General features: G+C 44.1%; 1 protein-coding gene across 7 annotated transcripts in view; it reads right to left on the bottom strand.

The window, feature by feature from the left end:
• The window catches only part of rfx2 (regulatory factor X, 2 (influences HLA class II expression)), a 184,129-nt gene that overhangs the window by 139,992 nt on the left and 21,662 nt on the right, over positions 1-22,475 (bottom strand). For 5 of the 7 annotated variants that reach the window (XM_038778017.1, XM_038778012.1, XM_038778010.1 and 2 more), the window contains exon 2: positions 3,002-3,126. The exons of 1 other annotated variant lie outside the window; for it this stretch is intronic. In XM_038778017.1, the coding sequence (XP_038633945.1) occupies positions 3,002-3,118 (117 nt within the window). In that variant the 5' untranslated portion in view covers positions 3,119-3,126. Of the gene's footprint in view, positions 1-3,001; positions 3,127-7,457; positions 7,515-22,475 lie in introns of all 7 variants that reach the window. One more of the 7 variants, XM_038778013.1, reaches the window with a different exon arrangement.

The raw sequence follows: 22,475 nt of genomic DNA on the forward strand, positions 1-22,475 counted from the left end.
GGGATGTTCTGCCATTGTCCTTGGTGGGGCGGGGTGTACCCTCTAATTCTCCCCCCCCCCCCCCCCCCCCCCCCAGTCCTTTTTTAGGAAGGTGAATGGGATGATTTGGGGGTTTTGTAAGACCATAAGACCACAAGACATCGGAGCAGAATTAGGCCACTTGGTCCATCGAGTCTGCTCCGCCATTCAATCATGGCTGATATTTTTCTCATTCCCATTATCCTGCCTTCTACCCATAACCCCTGATCCCCTCATAAATCAAGACCCCATCTATCTCTGTCTTAAAGACACTCAGTGATTTGGCCTCCCCAGCCTTCTGCTGCAAAGAGTTCCACAGATTCACCACCCTCTGGCTGAAGAAATTCCTTCTCATCTCTGTTTTAAAGGATCGCCCCTTTAGTCTGAGATGGTGTCCTCTGGTTCTAGTTTTTCCTTTCAGTGGAAATATCCTCTCCATGTCCACTCTATCCAGGCCTTGCAGCATCCTTTAAGTTTAAATAAGATCCCCCCCCTCATCCTCCGAAACTCAAGTTGTTCCTTCCAGGGATCATTCTTGTGAACCTTTCCAAGGCCAGCACATCCTTCCTTAGATACGGGCCCAAAACTGCTCACAATACTGACCAGAGCCTTATACAGCCTCAGAAGTACATCCCTGGTCTTGTATTCTAGCCCTCTTGCTAATATTGCATTTGGCTTCCTAACTGCCAACTGAACCTGCATGTTATCCTTAAGAGAATTGTGAACAAGGACTCCGAAGTCCCTTTGTGCTTCTGATTTCCTAAGCATTTCCCCATTTAGAAAATAGTCTATGTCTAAACTCCTCCTTCCAAATTGCATAACCTCACACTTTTCCACATTGCATTTCATCTGCCCCTTCACTGTCCACTCTCCTAGCCTGTCCAAATCTTTCTGCAGCCTCCTTGCTTCCTCGATACTACCTGTCCCTCTACAGATCTTTGTATCATCTGCAAACTTAGCAACAGTGCCTTCAGTTCCTTCATTCCAGATCATTAATGTATATTGTGAAAAATTGTGGTCCCAGCACAGACCCCTGAGGCACACGACTAGTCACCGGCTGCTATCCTGAAAAAGACCCCTTTATCCCCACTCTCTGCCTTCTGCCAGTCAGCCAATCCTCTATCCATGCCAGGATCTTACCCTTAACACCATGGGCTTTTAACTTATTTAATAACAGTCTCCTATGCGGCACCTTGTCAAAGGCCTTCTGGAAATCTAAATAAATCACGTCCACTGGTTCTCCTTTGTCTAACTTCCTTGTTACCTCCTCAAAGAACTCTAATAGATTTGTCAGATATGACCTCCCTTTGAAAAAGCCCATTCAGTCTCAGTCCTATTTTATCATGCACTTCCAAGTACTCCGCGATCTCATCTTTAATAACAGACTCTAAAATCTTACCAATGACCGAAGTCAGGCTAACCGGCCTATAATTTCCCGTCTTCTGCCTCCCTCCCTTCTTAAATAGTGGTGTTACATTAGCCACTTTCCAGTCCTCTGGGACCCCTCCTGCCTCCAGTGATTCCTGAAAGATCACCACCAATCCCTCCACAATTTCCTCAGCTATCTCTTTCAGAACCCTGGGGTGTGTAGTCCATCCGGTCCAGGTGATTTATCTACATTCAGACCTTTCAGTTTCCCCAGAACCACCTTCTCAGTGATGGCCACTGCACTCACCTCTGCCCCCTGTTCTCCTGGAGCTCTGGCATCCCATTGGTGTCTTAGAACATAGAATTTACTGTGCAGGAGGCCATTCGGCCCATCGAGTCTGCACTCCAAGAGCACCCCACTTCAGCTCCGCACCTCCACCCTATCCCCATAATCCCTCCCAACCTTTTTGGACACCAAGGGCAATTTAGCATGGCCAATCCACCTAACCTGCACACCTTTGGACTGTGGGAGAAAACCGGAGCATCCGGAGGAAACCCATGCAGACACGGGGAGAATGTGCAGACTCCGCACAGACAGTAACCGAAGCTGGGAATCAAACCTGGGACCCTGGCACTGTGAAGCAATTGTGCTGTCTTCCACTGTGAAGACTGATGCAAAATAACTATTCAGTTCGTCTGCCATTTCTTTTTGTTTCCTATTATCACTTCTCCAGCCACGATTCCAAATTGGTCTAATGTCTATTTTTGCCCCTCTTACGTTTTATATATTGGAAAAAAACTTTTCCGATCTTCTTTTATATTACTAGCTAGCTTGCACTCATATTTCATCTTCTCTCCCCTTATTGCCTTTTTAGCTGTCCTCTACTTGTTTTGGGGGGGGGGGGGGGGGGGGGGGGGGCACACTGAAGGCACACTGAAGGTTTGGAACCAGTGTGGACATCATTTTGGATTTGAAGGCATGTCACTGTGGGAACCGAATGCCAACCATATTAGGTTTGTTGGGGGGCCAGAGACTGGCGGGAAGCTCAGTGGAGGGTGAATGCGCCCTTGTCGTCTGCTGGACCACATCTTATCCAATTTAAGGTGGTACATAGAGTTCACATGACGGTGTCCAGGATGAGTCTGTTCTTTTTGGGGGTGGAGGATAGGTATGGGGGGGTGGAGGATAGGTATGGGGGGTGTTTTTGTTGGGGGGGGGGTGTCAGAGGGGCAGGGCGGGGTTCATGTACAGAGTTTTGGGAGTGTCCATGGTTGAGGGACTTTTGGAAGGGATTTTCAGGCGTACTGCCAAAGATTTTGGGGACACAGGTAGCTCCGGGGGTTTGGTTAAGTGCTGTTGGTTTTTGTATTGTTGCGATTATGTATATATTTAAAATGCCTTCAATAAAATATTTTTGGGGGGAAAAAACACTTGTGCTGGAAGCCAGATAGTAGGGAAAGAATCAAAGGATAATTAAGGATTGCTAAGCAAGAGGCGGTGTTTAGTGTTTTTGGAATTGGACAGATCTGATAGTCCGACATTCCCATTTCCAGAAACAATAGTGGCCATCCAGGGTCTCTGTGATGTCAGGATGGCAACGATGAGGATACACACCTGTTGTGGTGCTGCCACTTGCTGTACCACAGCAGCCTGCACAGATGGTGGACCGGCCGCCGATGTCCGCAGGGTGACTGTCGATGCCGAGTCGGATGAACCCTCTGAACTCTGCATGCTAGTTTCTATGAAAAGACAGACAAGTCGTTAGTCTGAAAAATGTTGCAGATGTTGTAACAGACCATCCATGCAGCAGTGGCACAGAACTGCCGAGATCTGCGGTCAGTTGCAGGCCAGAGGCTAATACTGTCGAATGAAATATTTAAAACCGATTGTAGCTTTTATCATGATTTCAACATAGATTTCTAATTCAGACGACAGCCAAAGTCGATTGCCAAACCTGAAAATAAAACAACTTCATCGCTACAGTTTTATTCACAACTTTAGGACACCGTTGGAAAGACGTAGATTATGGGGAGACCTGATTGAGGTCTACAAAATTATGAGAGGTATGGACAGGGTGGTTATCAACAAGCTTTTTCCAAGAGTAGGGGTGTCAATCACATGGGGTCACTATTTCAAGGTGAGAGGGAGAAAGTTTAAGGGAGATATGTGTGGAAAGTTCTTTACACAGTGGGTGGTGGGTGCCTGGAACGCATTGCCAGCGGAGGTGTTAGAGGCAGGTACAATAGCATCATTTAAGATGCATATAGACAGATATATGAACGGGCGGGGAACAGAGGTAAGTAGATCCTTGAAAAATAGGCGACAGGTTTAGATTAAAGATCTGGATCGGCGCAGGCTGGGAGGGCCGAAGGGCCTGTTCCTGTGCTGTAATTTTCTTTGTTCTTTATGTGCAGTCAGTGTTGTAATGTTACTTTAGTATAAGAAACAAATGGCAATTTTCCACAAACAGAAATGAGGGGAACAATCAGAAAATCACCTTTGTTCCCTTAGTTGAGGGATACATATTGGCCAGGGAAGAAAATAATTCCACTGCACTCACTCCAAAAATTACCACAGGATCTGAAACAGAACCATTTGCTATCAAGCAGCACTTACTCTGCAATAACCTGCTCATTAATGTTCAGCTTGGGGTCCACCAGGGCCACAACTCCTGATCTGATTCAACCTTAGTTCAAACCTGGACAAAAAAAAAAAGAGCTGAACTCAAGGGTAATGAGAGCGAGTTCCCTTCACATTAGGACAGCATTCAACCAGGGGTGGCATCAAGGAGGCATAGCCAAACAAGGGTGAATAGGAATCAGGGAAGCTACTGATTGGAAAGATGGCAATGGGTCAATTATCTCAGTCCCAGGCCAGCGCTGCAAGGATTCCACAGGATGATGACCCTCAGTGGGCAGCAAGGTGGCTCAGTGGTTAGCACTGCTGCCTGACGGCATCGAGGACCGGAATTCATCTTGGTCCCAGGTCACTGTCCATTGGAGTTTGCACATTCTCCATGGGTCTCACCCCCACAACCCAAAAAGATGTGTAGAGTAGTTGAATTGGCCACGCTAACTTGCCCCTTAATTGGGGGGGAAAATGAATTGGGTACTCCAAATTTATTTTACAAGGATGGTGACCTCAGTCATACGACCAAGCTGCTTCCCCTCCATCATAACACGAGAAGTGGGCAGGTTTGCAGATCATTGCACAATGGTCAGTACCATTCATGACTCCTCAGATATTTATGTAACCTGTGCCCATATGCAGTAAGATCTGATCAACTCGAGCCTGAATGTTAAGTGGTAAGTAATCTTCGTGCCCAAGAACCAGTAATGACCATCTCCAACAATAATCTAACCATCTCTGCATGACATTCAATGGCATGACCAACATTCTGGGGGTCACCATTGAACAGAAACTGAGCTTGACTAGCCATATAAATATGGTGATTGCAAGAGCAGCTCGGAGGCTAGAAATTCCACAGCGACTAATTCATCTCCTGATGCCCCAAAGCCTATCCATCCACAAGGCACTAGTCAGGAGTGTGATGGAATACTCTCCACTTGCCTGGATGAGTGTAGCTCCAACAACACTCAAATCTCAGCACCATCCAGAGCAGCTCGTTTGATCAGCACCCCAATCACTACCTTAAACATTTACTCACCACTGACAAAGTGGTAGCTGTGTGTACCATCAATGCAGCAACTCATCAAGGTTCCTTCAACAGCACCTTTAAAACACACAATATCTATCTACCTCCCAGAAGAAAAGGGTGGCAGGCACATGGGAACACCACCAATTGCAAGTTCCCCCTCAAACTACACACCTTGCTGACTTGTAAAATAGCACATTCCTTCTGGGTCACAATCCAGGAACACCGTCCCTAACAGCACTGAGTGTACCTACACCACATGGACTGCAGCAGTTCAATAAAGGGGCTCACCACCACTTTAAAGAGTAATTGGGGTTGGGCAACAAATGTTGCCCTTGCCAGCACATCCACATCCCATGAAAAAAATTGAAAAACATCATAGAATAATGGAGTGGATGACTAATCATTGTGATCAATCTCTATCAATTAGTCTAATGAGTCTACAGAGCCAGGTATTAGGCAAGAAAAATCCCGGTGGTGGAGCACTTCAGGAACTCAAAGCAGAGTGGTCATGAAAGAGTGTCTCATTAGTGTTATCAGGAATTTGGTGCACAGGAGAAAAGATAGACAGGGAACGTTTTGCTATCTCTGTGCAGGGAACGTGTTGCTATCTCTGTGCAAGTTTATTGAGATTCCAAACAACCATACCACCAGTGGCTGTGGCTCAAGGAGGTTTGGCTCAAGTCCTAGCTGCAGACATTTTGGGGCATCGAAAAGGATGAGTTTTCTGGATAATTTGTTCCAGGAGTTAGTCACACACCTTGGGTTAAGTGGAGCTCAAGTTGGTCAACGGTCACTGTCAGAAGGGCATAACTGCAAGTCGCAAGTATGGGGATTCAGAATATAGTGAAGGAGCTGCCCGAGCCCTGAATTCTGACCAACAGGTCATTGCTACCTATGTGGATAAGACTGAACCACAGCATCATGGTGCAGGATGCTATGAAAAACAGAATGTGGAGGGATTGGGGACAATCTAGGTCAGGGGGACAGATACTGCTCACTGCAGGACAGATTTCAGAACATCATATTGCCTGCCCAACACCAGGGTTGAATATATCTCCTCTTGGCTGAAGAAGAGCTTGCAATGGGAGGACGAGGATCCAGTTATCCTGGTTCATGTGTGAATCGACAGAACAAGTAGAAATAAGAACAATTGAGGAACAAGGGTCCAAATCAAACAGCAGACCCTCAAAAGAGTAATAACCTTTGGGTTGTTACCCAAGCCACACATCAATTGTCATAGGGATAAATAGATCGGAAGGTTAAATGCAAAGCTGAAATGGCTGGTGTGGGAGGCAGGGCAGCATGGGGTCACTGGCACCAGTCCTGGGGAAAGAGGGAATTTCTGTTAAGGCTGCTGCCAGTGTGTCCAGTCACAACAAAAGCTGGAGTGGGAGACAGGGGTTTAAGGGGGAGGTGGATAGGTGGGAGGCTCCAGGAAAGGGAAAATTAACAAACAAGGCAAATGTCAAGACTCAAGAGCAGAGCAGTGGTTGGCTTTTTTTTTTAAGCAGAGTGGGTCAGGAAGGGTCAGCAAGTGGAACAAAGCAAAAGGCATTGGTGATGCCAGGAAAAAATTATTTTTAAAAAGTCAAAGTTAAATGTACAGTATTTGAATGTACAGCATTTGCAATAAAATAGATAAATTCACAGATAAAAAAGCTCTGATGTAAATCGGAATTAGAGTGGCCAAAGTTGAGAACCAAATATTCCAGAGTCATTGACTTATAGAAGAGATCAGCAAAATGGAAAAGGAAAGAAACGGCAGGGGGAAGATAAGATGGTGGTGTCTGGCCCCGAGAACAAAGGATGGGACAAAGACAGTAAAGAAAAAGGATCTCAGCTGAGAAAATCAAGCAGCAGATTCAGATTGGGTGAAGCCAAAAAAAGTGAACACCAGAAAACATTGGGGGGGGGGGGGGGGGGGGGAAGAGAGAGAGGGAGAGAGAGAGAGAGAGAGAGAGAGAGAGAGAGAGAGAATCTGAGCAAACCATAGTTGCAGTACTAGTGTGGAGAATGAGTTCATGGAAAGTTAGTATGTCAAGGAATGAACAAAGGAACAGGTTATTTTGGATCTAATATTGTAAAATGAGAAAGGCTTAATAACCTTATAGTAAACAGGCCATAAGGGAAGAATGATCACAATATCTAATAATTTCATCTTGCATTATTTAGTTCAGTCTAAAACTAAGGTCTCAAACCTAAATGAAGCAAAAAACACAGCCATGAGGGGCAAGTTGATTAAGGTAGCTTGTAAACTACATTGAATGAAATTATATCAGGGAAGAACACCTGACACTTATGTAGAAATACATAATTTACCACAAATATACATTTCCTTAAAACAAAAAAAGCCACACAGAAAAAGTGGTACCAATATTACTAACAAGAGTTGAAGGTTGAACTAATACTCGCCCTAGAGAGACTGCAACAAAAGTTCACTACACTAGTTTGTGAGATGAGATAATTGGCCTGAAAAGTCAAGGAAACTCGACCTATAATTGCTGCATTTTAGGAGAATAATAATAATAATAATCTTTATTGTCACAAGTAGGCTTACATTAACACTGCAATGAAGTTACTGTGAAAAGCTCCTAGCCACCACACTCCCAACACCTGTTCAGGTACACTGAGGGAGAATCCGAATGTCCAATTCACCCATCAGCACATCTTTCGGGACTTGTGGGAGGAAACCGGAGCACCCAGAGGAAACCCACGCAGACACAGGGAAAACGTGCAGACTCCACACAGACAATGACCAAACCGGGAATCATACCTGGGACCCTGGAGCGGTGAAGCAACTGTGCTAATCCACCGTGCTACCATGCTGTCCACAATGATGAAATGAAGAACTACTACTTAACTACTTAAACCATAGGACCATAAGATGGACCACAAGATGTAGGAGTGGAAGTAGGCCATTCAGCCTGCCAAGTCTGCTCTGTCATTCAATGAGATCATGACTGATCAGATATAATCCTCAACTCCACTTTCCCAATTTATTCTCATAAGTGTCAATTCCCTTACTGATTAAAAATCTGTCTATCCCAGCCTCTATGGCTCTCTGCAGAATTTCACAGATTCACTACCCTCTACAAATAGAAATTCCTCCTCATCTTGGTCTTAAATGGCCAGCCCCTTACTTAAGATTGTGCCCTCTGGTTCTAAACCATATATGTCAAACTCAAGGCCCGCGGGTCAAATCCGGCCCACGGTGGAATTATCTTTGGCCCGCGAGATAATATCTAATTACTTTTTTTTTTAAATTTAGATTAGCCAATTATTTTTTCCAATTAAGGGGCAATTTAGCGTGGCCAATCCACCTACTCTGCACATTTTTGGGTTGTGGGGGCGAAACCCACGCAGACACAGGGAGAACATGCAAACTCCACACGGACAGTGACCCAGAGCCGGGATCGAACCTGGGACCTCAGCGCCGTGAGTCGGTTGTGCTAACCACTAGGCCACCGTGCTGCCCTAATAATATCTAATTACTATTAAAGCTGGCCCCAGCAATTGAAGCGTCTATGGCGTATGATATGGCTGATGCCGAGTTTATTCAGGTATAGTGTGAATCACAAAGTGTTGGCCTGTGGAAAAATGTTTTCATTAGAAATTACTCTGGAAAAGCTCCAGATAAAGCAATAAGAAATAAATGCAACTAATTTTTTTATTTATTTAATATTTAATGTTGTTTTTATAGGCAATAACCTAAGCTTTATTAGTTCCAGGTTCAATAAGTTCATTTCAATAAGTTTTGCAAAAAAAACATTGAACCAGTCCGGCCCTCGACTTGTCCCGATATTTTAATTTTGGCCCACGGTGTATTTGAATTTGACACCCCTGTTCTAAACTCTGGCTGAGGCTGTCTAGCACAGGGCTAATTCGCTGGCTTTGAAAACAGACCAAGGCAGGCCAGCAGCACGGTTTAATTCCCGTAACAGCCTTCCCGAACATGCGCTGGAATGTGGCGACTGGGGCTTTTCACAGTAATTTCATTTGAAGCCTACTTGTGAGAAGTGGTTTTCATTCATTTCATTTTCAACTCTCTCACAAGAGGAAACAACCTCTCAGCATCTACCGCGCCAACCAGCCCCCCCCCCCCCAAATCCCCCCCCCAAATCCCCCCAACATCATAGATGACTCAATAAGGTTGCCTTTCAGTTTTCTAAACTCCAATAAGTACAGGTCCAACCTACTCAACCACTCATAAGAAAATACGTCCATAGCCGGGATCAACCAAGTAGATTGCCTCCAATGCCAGTACATGTTTATTTGCAACCACATTCTCCCACATTATTTGCGCTCCCACATTCTTGGTCAATTTTTTTTACCCCTCAATACTTCAATTTTGAGCGAATGCTGACAAACACAACGGGATACTGAGGTCCAGAGGTCCAAGTGTGCAACAAAGAGTACACAAATTAATCCTGCAGATGCTTGGAGCATGAAGCTAATAAAGCTATGGTTCGATCCCCATACTGGTCAAGGGTACTCACCTGTCTTAAAACAATCAAGACTCCTGTTATGGGGCAGCAGGGTGATACAATGGTCATTACTGCTGCCTCAGTGCCAGGGGCCTTGGATCCAGCCTTGGTGTACATTTTTTTTTTAAATATAGAAATTTAGCCTACCCAATTCATTTTTTTCTAAATTAAGGGGCAATTTAGCATGGTCAATCCACCTACCCTACACATCTTTGGATTATGGGGGCGAAACCCATCAAACACGGGGAGAATGTGCAAACACCACAAGGACAATGACCCAGAGCAGGGATCGAACCTGGGACCTCAGCGCCGTGAGGCAGCAGTGCTAACTACTGAGCCACCATGCTGCTCGAGTTTGTACATTCTCGATGTGTCTGTGGGTTTCCTCCGGGTGTTCCAGTTTCCTCCCACGGTCCAGAGATGTGCAGGTTTGGTGGATTGGCCATAATAAATTGCCCATTAGTATATGGTGGGAGTATATCATGGGGTGATGGAGATAATGCGGGGCGGGGAGCTGGGTGGGGTGCTCCTTCGGAGGGTTGTGCAGACTCAATGGGCCGAATAGCCTCTTTCTGCGCTGTAGAAATTCTATGATTCAAACTAACCATTGGATAACAAATTATTTAATTTACATATACTTCATATTCTGTGATTTTTTTTTTTATAAATTTAGAGAGCCCAATTATTTTTTCCAATTAAGGGGCAATTTAGCGTGGCCAATCCACCTACCCTGCACATCTTTTGGGTTGTGGGGGTGAAACCCACGCAGACACGGGGAGAATGTGCAAACTCCACACGGACAGTGATCCAGGGTCCTCAGCGCCGTAGGCAGCAATGCTAACCACTGTGCCACCGTGCTGCCCTTCATATTCTGTGATAATGCATCTTCTCACAAGGTCATCTGTGCCACAATGAAACATATATTGGAACCCCTCAGTACAGAGGCACCCCAGGTGCATGCATATCCCAGGGCGGCACAGTGGTTAGCACCAACCCTGGATCACTGTCCGTGTGGAGTTTGCATATTCTCCCAGCGTCTGCATTAATTTGCTTGACACTGCGGTATACAAATTGACAACTGACAATAATTCTCCCTGCCCCTAAAAAAAATAACTGACACACACTTCGACACACAAAACCATCAGTTAAACACACCTTCCATGGACAGGTGAGGTCACAGCACATTTTCACTGCACCTGCACAAAACTAAAGATTTCAACCAGACAGTTACACCCTTTTTACTGCATTAAGACAGAGGGGATACACAAAAGGATTCCTCAGACACAAACTCTAATTTTTTTAAAGAGCTAATAAACCCACCACAGTTGCAAACTAAGTTAACACCAAGACCACTGCTAATTTCAAGATACTGCAAAATGACGTAACAAATAAAGTGGTTAAGAATCAATTTGAAACTGTCAACGCACTGGGCAATATAATATACCAGCTCTTAAAAGAGGCTATCTCTCCACTCCACCACGCTCTCCCTCACTAGACCCCTGTGGTCAGTCTCCTTTTGTGGCTGCCCTCCCCGCAGCAGTCTCTCGCACCACCGCTCACATTCCCACTGCGCCTCCAGTAACAGGCTGTTTATCCCCCACCTTTGCTGCTCGTGAGTCTCAAGGAGGTGAAGGGAGATTTGGCTCTCTTGTATTTTGAACCTTGGTTAAAAACTATCCTTACTTTGAAACCAATTTTAATTCAGTTTCAACTTCTCTTCCTAGAGTGATTTCTATCACTGTAATGATTATGCAGACTGCAATATAAATATGGATGGAGATATTACAAATCTAAAAATTCTCAAATGCCTGCCAGAATCATATCTCTCTCACCCCTTTATACAGAAACAGTCTCTTTTCCCCTTTTCATTCGTTAACTCCTGCGTTAGTGCCGGAAAGAGAGAGACACAAGGTGCTAGACCAGGGGTGGGCAAACTACGGCCCGCGGGCCACATGCGGCCCGCCAAAGGTCTTTATGCGGCCCACCAAGATCAAGTCATAAAAAAAAATAAGGTTAATGGGGGAGGGGGGGGGGGGGCTGTTGGGTTACTGGTATAGGGTGGATACGTTGACTTGAGTAGGGTGATCATCGCTCGGCACAACATGTGTTTCATGTGAAGTTTCTACTTTAAAATATTAATTAATAAAAATGAATTGCTTTTTTTTCTTTAAAAACCTTTTATTTTGGCTATTTTAAATATTAATTATTTTACTTAATATACTATGTGGCTCTTTAAAATTGTGAATTTCTGAATGTGGCCCTTGCACGGAAACGTTTGCCCACCCCTGTGCTAGGCGGTAGAGCTGGCCTGCCAATTGCAGGACCAGTTATAGAAGTTTTTTGGGAGCCTCACTAAAATAGAGGGCAGTCTGAAGTAAATCGAAGTTGTACATACGAGTACCTGCTCAATGTAGAGAACATTCAGAAGCCTACATTGCAAGAAGCAACTGTTAGAAATCTGGTATGTCAGTATATTCATCCACAAAAAGACAGTTTCGATGGTGAAGTAATCTAGCAACAGGCAATATGTTTTATAGAAGAATTAATCTGTCAATCAACATTTAGAACGTTGCCTGTTGTTTTGAGAGATCCGAGTACATTTGGAGTTTTGACAGCTTTTGGTGGTCATACATATCACTGCCCTCGAGAATGATGGGGTGGGGGGGGGGGGGGGGGGGGGGGGGTTGTAGAAACTTGCTACAAGATCAGGGCATCACCTTTGTATATCCCATCACAAACAGCAATGATTCATCAAGCCATTGAGAACCTGATAATATTGATGTCCCAAGGGTTGTTTTATAATAAGCACACTGACTACATATTGTCATCTGTGATGCTTTGCTGTCCTCATACAAACGTTCCATTCAGCATAGCTCAAAATAACATGCAGCGAGAGTTAGCCATCAAACACTGCTAAACTGCATTTACATTAGGATTAAGTCAGAATGAAATAAAGTTAAAAATTAACAAAGCAATTGTCAGGTCACCAGTTTAAATGTCCATCTGTGAAGTGCTTTTTGCCTGCAACTTTCCTCACCTCTCCATGGTGAAGTGTTTACTGACATCAGGTAGGAATCTACTGGCTTTCTATTCTCTTGTTTTATCTCCCTACAGATGCTGCCAGATCGGAGTTTTTCCGGCACTCTTGTTTTTGTTTCAGATTCCAGTATCCGCAGTATTTCGCTTTTATTTTAGGGATCTATTGGAATGGCTACGGTTAGCTCAATGGGCTAGACAGCTAGTTTTTTATGCAGAACAAGGCCAGCAACGTGGGTTCAATTCCCGTACCGGCTTACCCAAGCCTCCGGAATGTGGCGACTAGGGGCTTTTCAACTTCTTTTGCCAATTACCAGCATATAAATAGAGGGCTGAAGCTTGCAAAAAGGGGGTTGGCATATAGGCAGAGTATAAAGTGAATCACTGGCATGGCTGCCATCACAAAGTATTATCAGCACCTGAAGCAAAGGGTGGCTGTGTCTTAAATTCCAACGCATCTTCATAATCCGTGTCACGTGTTTGATCCCGTGTGCTCAGTTAAGGCACCAAGCAAGCAAAGTATCTGTTTTGTGGTGAAAAATTGAGGCCGACTACTAATATGTGTTGTGGCTGTAAAAATGGGTAGACTTTAATTCCATTTTGTCTCTACAAGCTCTTTTTATCAAACTGAAATCACTTCATTTCATAGAATCATAGAATCTAAACAGTTAGGCCATTAGGCCCATCAAGTCTGCATCGACCCTCCAAAACATCACTCCATCCAGGCCCTCTCCTCCATCCTATCTCTGCAATCCACCTGGTCTACCAACATTGGACAATGGGAGGAAACCAGAGCAACCAGAGGAAACCCACAGAGGCAGAGAGAGAACCTGCAGACTCCACACAGGACAGTCATCCAAGGCCAGAATCGAACCCAGTCCTGCATAAAATTTCACTTTGCACATTCCACTATATTTTATGCCCTTTTCTTTTTTTTTAAAATAATTTTTATTGAGATTTTCAAAAACATATCCAAAACAGAAAATAACAAGAAAACAAACAAAAAGAAAAACACACTAACACCCCCCCCCCCCCCCCCCCCCCACCACACACACACACACACCCCACCTCCGTGACTACAAAAAGGAGAGATAGATAAACACCCGGCATATCCAATAAACACATACACATTTCTCCCTGCCCCCAAAACAAACCCCTCTCCTCTCAGGGATAGCGAGGAAATCCCAGCAGCTGCCACTTTCCCATGAGTAGGGTGCTTCGGGGTTGGACTGGACCCTGGCAAGCCCGTTCCACCCAGTACAATTTAGCACCCCGGACTTGTTCAGTTTCTCGGGGGAGGGGGACAGAGATAACCCCCTGCTTCTTAGGTTCTTAGCGAGTTATCGTTTGTAACGCTGTCTTCGGACACCTCTGCCACCATCCCGGACCTGTTTCCGGAGTTGTTTTCAGGGCCTTCCGGTGACCAGGCGATGAGTGTAGCCACCTGGGTTGGTCACTTCCCGGTTTTAAAATGGAGATCCGCTAAGAATGCAGGGAGAAATGGCCAAACGCAGGAAAACAAGCAGGTGCAAAATCTGCTGTATATTAGAACTTGCAGAAACCCAGACAGCACTGAAACTAACAACCATCTACATATTGATGAGCGATCCCCGGGAACAATTGGAAACATTTAAGATAATCGAGGCCAAGCCAGACTCCTCGGCGCCAGCGGGAGCCAAGACAAAGGCCAACGGACATATAGGAACCGCCCAGCAATCAGCCCCAGTATTGGGGAAATCAAATCAATTGATTGGAACATGGTCCAATCAATTGGAACCAAGTACGGGGTCCGCCCACAAGGGCGCGAAGCCCCTGGGGACTAGAAAATAGAGTCCCGAAGTTCAGTTCGATCTTTTTGGGAGCTCTCAAAGAACTCTTGACCGTGATTCTCAACTCGGGAGAGACTTGCCTAGCAGCTGCACCAACCAAGTAAGTGTCCAGTCAACACACACTACGAGATAGGCGCTCCTAACCCTTAGTCTATACCAGCTAGAAGCCTGCAGACTCAGAAGCGAACAAAAGGCCATTTGTTCTCCTGACCTTGTGGGCCAGTTTCCAAAGCTAAGTATTGGCCTTTTAGTGTTAGAAATAGTCTAGTGAGTAGTATTTTATGCATGAGTAGCGATTGACTGTGTATATAATAAATGTGTTTTGATTTGAACCTTACTAACTGGTGTATTGAGGTATTGATCAGCACTTGAACTTGAACCTCGTGGTGGTATCATAAAGATACCTGGTGACTCTAGAGCAAGGTGATTAAACAGAGCAAATTAAGTGTAAAGCACACTTTGCAAATTAGCAACAAGAGCAATATGCTGGCCCGGGACGAGGCCGAGATCCCGCCTGTCGATGATCCCGGTGGCAGGATCAAGGCAGGACCTGGGTTGGTTGATGGGCCCATGTCACCAGCCGCACTCAGTGTGGTGGAGGATTCAGGCCCGGAGGGCAACCGTCCAAAGATGGTCAGCCACCCAGTGTCAGGAGCGGAGGGTGCGGGTCTCACTCATGCCTGGCATTGTCGGCCCTCACCCTCTCTGGGGGACTTCAGACAGAGGCACGGGTATCGAGTCTCTCCAGCACCAAGTTTAGTGCTTGTACCATTTGTTTTTTGTACAACTGTGTTGTGAACTGTTTTAATAATCAGAGTATCCTACCCCTCCTCCCTATACATTGGTACTGATGGGAAGGTACCCTGTTTCTCCAACACAAAATTAGTGTTTATACTGTTTGGCCTTGTATATATTTCTTTTACTGTTTTACTAAAAATATATGATCAATCCACCTACCCTGCATAACTGCAATTCCAAAGGCTCACAACCCTCAGAAATAATCTCATAAATGTGTCCCCTAGTTCTAGTCTCTCCCACAAGAAATAGCTATTCAGCATCCATTCTTGTCCAGCCCCCTCAAGATCTTACATGTTTCAATAAGATTGCCTCTAATTCTTTTCAACTCCAATGAATCCAGGCCCAACCTGCTCAACCTTTCCTCATAAGACAGGTCCTTAGTCCAGGAATGAGTAGAGTCAACGTTCTATAAACAGTTTCTTAATGGAGACCCGAACTTCACACACTACTCTAGTTGTGGCCTCACCAGTGCTCTATACAATTGTTGTAAAACCTCCCACTTGTATTTTCCATTCTCCTTGCAATGAAGGACAACATTCCACTTGCCTTCCTAATCACTTGCTGTACCTGCATACTAACTTTGCGTGATGTCGGTACAAGAACACCTAGATCTCTCTGCACCTCAGACTTCTGCAATCTCTCTCAATGTAAATAGTATATTGCCTTTCTATCCTTCTTGCAAAAATGGACATGTTCACATTTTCCCATATTATATTGCATCTGCCAAATATTTTGCCCACTTTATCTATGTCTTGACAGACTCAATTTTCGCTTCACAACTTAACTGTCCGACCCATCTGCAAATTTAGCAATCGTACATTTGGTCCCTTCATCCAAGTTATTTATATAGATTGAAAATAGCTGACGTCAGTGCATCAGCAAGTCCATGCTTTGGCATTTACATTTGTCAAACTAATTACCTTATTAAAAAAAGACAGGTGACAATTTTTGGCTCAACCTCCAAAAGAGTATAAATGGACAAAGCTGAAACAGAACCATAAAAGGAGTTTGTATCTCGACTGAGCTGTGTGTAGAATAAATTTGCTGAAGGTAAATGCAAGCTGTATTATTCCTCCATCATGTACCAGCACTGGTATTAATAGTTGAGACTACTGAACTCATCCCTATAGCACTCTACTGTTTATATCTTGCCAGCCTGAAAATGACCATTTAAGCATATTTGATTTTCTGTTAGCTAACCAATTCTCTACCCATGTTTACCTGAACACCGTGAGTTCTTATTTTGTGTAGTAACCTTTGATGTGATATGGGGAGTAACACTGACCCTTGGGGAATGCTACTGTAGACCACCCTCCTATATAAAAAAACAATCCTTCCTGCCACTCAGCCAATTTCTTTTCCATGTTGCTACTGTCCCTTTTATTTCACAAACTCTAACTTTGCTCACAAGTCTGTTATGCGGCACCTTGTCAGATGCAATTCTACACATGCCACTGATACAAGATCCAGGCCTTCAGCAAGTTTCAGTTGAATGTTCAACTGTGAAGGACATCAAAGCTCAGCTTAACACAGTCCTCAACCATTTACATTATCAGCACGAGGCACCAGGAGCAATAACACTGACAGATCTGCCCATGTCCAGCTCCTGCTACACCAAGAAACTGAGACAATCATAGCACCTTGCCTCACTCAGTGTAATCTGGCAGCTGCACCTGAGCCTTCCTGGTCTGCACTGAAGTGGGCAGCACTATCACCCAGTCTGACCGTTAGTTGAAGCATGGTCTGTGTTTCATAAATGATCACATCCACAACAACATAGAAAGCTGCAAGATTTTTGACTTTTCAGTGAAAAAAAAGTCCCTTACTCTACAATTAAAAAGGGGGTTCTATATCTAAATAAAACAGACCCATTTTTATTCAAGCCCTACTCCTCCCTTGCATTGCAGTTAAATTGCAGAGAGAATGAGAGGTGCTGCAAAGCGTGCTTTGTTGGAGGTCGCTGTCAATAAAGTGTCGGACGTGAGAAAATGTGGAAGTGTTCTTGGTGATCAGGGATGAAGCAAGATTGTTGCAGACGTTTAGTATTTTGATCCAATTACAGATAAGTACACCAAAGTACCAAGTACCAGCCTTGCACCTCCTGAAAATCTGGTGCTTATTTACCAAGAGTTGATTGTTTGGCACTCTGGGAACCTCTATTTGGTTGAATAATTATTTGTACCTTGCTACATATTCTAATGGGGGTTACCTCCACACATCCATCACGGACATGTGTAACAAACACTATTTAATCACAGAAAAACACATACAGATGTTCAATTAAAATCACCCCAAAGTGGTTGGCTATGTTTGTGCGAGCTCACATTGTTTGCTAAATCACAGCAGTTGCCATGGGAGACCTAGTCCACTCGGTTTCCAGGAGCTAGTTGCCAGGCAACTTGATGAATACTCTGAAAACCAAACAATGCTATACCCTAAATCCTGCCTCTACTCCTCATTATCTAAATACCCACTAATATTTCATCAATTATGCCAAATATACAGGAGATTTATTCATTCTTTATTTGCTCATTTTGAAGAATAGCAAAAAGCTTCCAATCTACCTACAAAAATTAAACTCAGCATTTTAAAACAATTTGGACTACAAATCAATTTGATCTATATATGTTTTGGTAATATTTATTGCAATTATATAAAAGATATTCGATATAAAACTCATCAAGGGTAGCCAGCACTTAGGAACAGAAAAACATTTGTTGAGGCTTGTTGCGAACTTGTACTTCACCAACATACTTGCTTGAAGTGTGAATATATTGTATAACCTAGCAACCACAGTGTTTCAGTCCTGTCACAGTAGTTTGGGGGGGGGGGGAGAGTTGTTAACGGAGAAGTTAATGATTTTTAAATCCACTTTATTAGAACAATGTCCTGACTGCATTCTGTCAACTATCCATGCATAACTACAATTGAAGAAATTTGGCAAACACTGGCATAAAATATCTTCAAGTAGCTTAAAGCATTCATGCTGAAAATGGTAATGAATACAATTTTATACGGTACTATTTGGTCTGATATAGAAATAGAACAATTTTAAAAACAATTGGCAGTTATGGCACAACTGCCCAGCATGTTAATATAGGTCAGGTATCCTTTATCCGTAAACCAGAAAACCAAACCCATTCAAAAACTGCACCCCATCGACCCCCAGTGCGGTCCCTGACCCGGGCCAACGCACACCTTGCCAGCCACACCCAACCTTTGGCTCCCCAGGTCTTGCTGTTTGCATATCGACATACTGGACCCTCTCCTACACGCAGAATCACAGATGTCACCATGGGTGGGAACTTATTCCAGGTATCCTGCGTATTACCCTGTACAGTCCAACGAAGTGCAAGTTAGGTGGATTGACCATGCTAAATTGCCCGAGTGTCCAAAAGGTTAAATGGGGTTACTGGTTTATGGGGATGGGGTAGAGGTGTGGGTTTAAGTAGGGTGCTCTTTCCAAGGGCCAGTGCAGACTCGATGGGCCGAATGGCCTCCTTCTGCAGTGTAAATTCTATGATTCTATTTATTATTCGTGATGCATCCAAGAGCAGCACGGTGGCACAAGTGGTTAGCACAGTTGCCTCACGGCGCCAAGGTCCCAGGTTCAATCCCAGCTCTGGGTCACTGTCCGTGTGGAGTTTGCACATTCTCCCGTGTTTGTGTGGGTTTCACCGCCACAACCCAAAAGATGTCCAGGGTAGGTGGCTTGGCCATGCTAAATTGCCCCTTAATTGGAAAAAATTAATTGGATACTCTTAAATGTTTTTTTTTTTAAAGTGATGCATCTTACTTTTCTAGCCATTTTTTTCTTAAGACTACAGCTATCCTCAGCTTATTTGTTTTCTTTTTATAAATTTAGATTACCCAATTTTTTTTTCCACCCCAGTTTAAGAGGCAATTCACCTACCTCTTTGGGTTGTGGGGGTGAGACCCACACAAACATGGGGAGAATGTGCAAACTCCACACAGAAATAAACCGGGGCCAGGATCGAACCTAGCTCCTCGGCGCCACGAGGCAGCAGAGCTCACCACTGCACCACCGTGCTGCCCCCTCGGCTTATTTGTAATACAAGTCCCAAATGCCAGATCCAAAATTATCTGAAATTTGGATAACAGATACTCGACCTGTATTTTCTGTTTTAATGACTGATTCAAGCTGTGTCACATTACGCTCCAACACTTGTTACAATAGAGGTAGAATTAGATGATAGTGGCAACATGAAAGCTACAACATACATATGTTTTGGCCTAGTGCTCTGCTGCTGAGTGAACATACGAAATAGGAGCACAGGTCAGCCATTCAGCCCCTCGAGCCTGCTCTGCCATTTAATAAGATCATGGAGATCTGTTTTGTGTTTCAAATTCGACATTCCCACCTTCCCCACTAACCTTAGGTTCTTATTTCGACAAGGGAATCCATCTGACTCCGCCTTAAAAATATTCAGTGATGCCGCTTCCACTGCCTTCCGAAGCAGAGAGTTTCAAAGTTTCACCATCCTCAAATAAAAATTCTCATCTCTGTCCTGTAAGGGTGACATCTAAAAATCAGTTTCCCGGAGTTCTGGGCTCGTCCACAAGAGGAAACATCCTTCCCACATCCATCTCATCAATACCGTACAGGATCTTATAAACTTCAATCAAGTCACCCCTCACTCTTCTAAACTCAAGCATAAACAATCCCAGCCTTTCCACATAAGACAACCCATTCATTCCAGGTACCAATCTAGAACACCTCCTCTGAACCGCCTCCGAAGCATTTACATCCTTCCTTAAATTAGACCAAACCTGTAACGCAATATTCACAATGCTGTCCCACCAATTCACTGCATAACTGAAGCATAACATCCTTATTTTTGTGTTCAATTCCTCTTATAATGAAGCATTCCATTAGCCTTCTTAATTACTTGCTGTACCTGCACACTAACGTTTCTTTGAACTTTAAAAATGTTAAAATTTAAATGGTGAACTTGAAATGATAATGCATTTCTCCTTAAAATCTAATTGATCATTTGTTAAGATAAGGTCATCTTTATTAGTGTCAGAAGTAGGCTTACATTAACACTGCAATGAAGTTATTGTGAAAATCCCCCAGTTGCCACACTCCGGCACCTGTTCGGGTACACTGAGGGAGAATTCAGAATGTCCAATTCACCTAACAAGCGCTTCAGGACTTGTGGGAGGAAACCGGAGCACACGGAGGAAATCCATGCAGACACAGGAGAACGTGCAGACTCAGTGACCCAAGCTGGGAATCAAACCTGGGACCCTGGCGCTGTGAAGCAACAGTGCTAACCACTGTGCTACCATGCCTCCCGGTCTAACTTATCCTATGATGTGGAGATGCTGGCATTGGACTGGGGTGAGCACAGTAAGAAGTCTTACAACACCAGGTTATAGTCCAACAGGTTTGTTTCAAACACTAGCTTTCAGAGAACTGCTCCTTCCTCAGGTGAATGAAGAGGTATGTTCCAGAAACATATATGTAGACAAAGTCAAAAATGCCAGACAATGCTTTGAATGAGAGCATTTGCAGGTAATTAAGTCTTTACAGATCCAGAGATAGGGATAACCCCAGGTTAAAGAGGTGTGAATTGTCTCAAACCAGGGCAGTTGGTAGGATTTCGCAAGCCCTGGCCAGATGGTGGGGGATGAATATAATGCGACATGAATCCAAGGTCCTGGTTGAAGCCATACTCATGTGTGCAGAACTTGGCTAGAAGTTTCTGCTCGGCGATTTTGCGTTGTCACACGTCCTGAAGGCCATCTTGGAGAACACTTACTTGCAGATCAGAGACTGAATGCCCTTGACTGCTGAAGTGTTCCCCGACTGGAAGGGAATATTCCTGTCTGGCAATTGTCGCGCGAAGTCAGTTCATCCGCTGTCGCAGCGTCCTAATACAATATTAGAAAGAGACCAGCTGCTTCCCAATTTCTAGGCCTGCCTAATGTGTGTTCACATCCAGACTTCTCTGCAGACATTGTGCGGGTACAGAATTGTATGGACCCTATGGTTAAAAGCCCCATTGACAGCTGAGTTTGTAGAAATGAGAATTCGGAGTAATATCAAAAATAAAGTGATTTCACCGTTTTCTTTGAAGAGACATATTACGCTCCAATTATTGGACCTTATTAGAAGTGAATTTAACTGATCATGAATCTTGCCATTGGGTTGTTTATTTCAAAGCTTCAATTGAAGCATAATCAGTGGTAATATTAGTAATAAGCAACCCACCCCACAGTGCTAAGTAAAAAGCCAGAACATGTCCCAAGTTCCTATTTAGAGGTTCAACTTCAAACAACCAACTGCAGCATTAAACCGGCAATCTAAATTTGTGAAACACAAAGACAAATAGCTCACAAGAGACACACCAACATAAAACAACATTTCACAGCAGATCCTATTGGGAAGCCTCTTTCCATTCTTCCACAAGCAGTAACATATAGAATCATACAATCCCTCCAGTGCAGAAGGCCATTGGGCCTGCACTGACTCTTCAAAAGTACCAGGCCCAATCCTCCACCCTATTCATGCAACCCCACCATAAGGGGTAGTTTAGCATGGCCAATCCGCCTAACGTGCACATATTTGGATTGTGGGAGGAAACCGGAGCACCCGGAGGAAACCCATATGGACACGGGGAGAATGTACAAACGCCACACAGTCACCCGAGGTCCCAATCGAATCCGGGCTCCTGGCGCTGTGAGGTAGCAGGACTAACCACTGTACCACCGTGCCCCATGAAGGGAACAACAATAATTTGTCTGGATAAAGGTAAATTAAATATAGGCTATTTACAAGAGGGAGATTTGTTGCACAATGATGACTTTGCCTAGTTTAAATTCAAATTGCCCTTAAATAGATGCAGTACAATCCAGACTGCTCAAAGAAAGCACCATATAGAACACTTTAAATTACCTTGTCACTTCATTGAGGCATGGTTTATTTTAAATTCCTGGATTGCAGTATCAACCTCCAGCCAAAAGACAGGCCTAGGAAAGCTCCCAAATGGGCACAATCACTTAACACTGGGATGGGTAACGAACGGTTTGAATTAGCGAATACATTTTAAAATATGCTGTTGTCCTAGCTGTCAATAACTGAAAGATTAAATTGTCAATTTATCCAACTCACAAGTGAGGTTCAGTCAGATTAAGTAAACACAAAGAATAGGAGTTTTACTAAACAGTGTGGGGCAAAGAAAGAGAAAGTAGTAATCACCTTCCTTGTTCAGATTCTAGTATTGAATGGGTGAATGTTACGGAGCAGGTTGCAGGCC

Source organism: Scyliorhinus canicula, chromosome 18, assembly GCF_902713615.1.
Source record: "Scyliorhinus canicula chromosome 18, sScyCan1.1, whole genome shotgun sequence".
In the NCBI taxonomy this organism is placed as follows: Eukaryota; Metazoa; Chordata; class Chondrichthyes; order Carcharhiniformes; family Scyliorhinidae; genus Scyliorhinus; species Scyliorhinus canicula.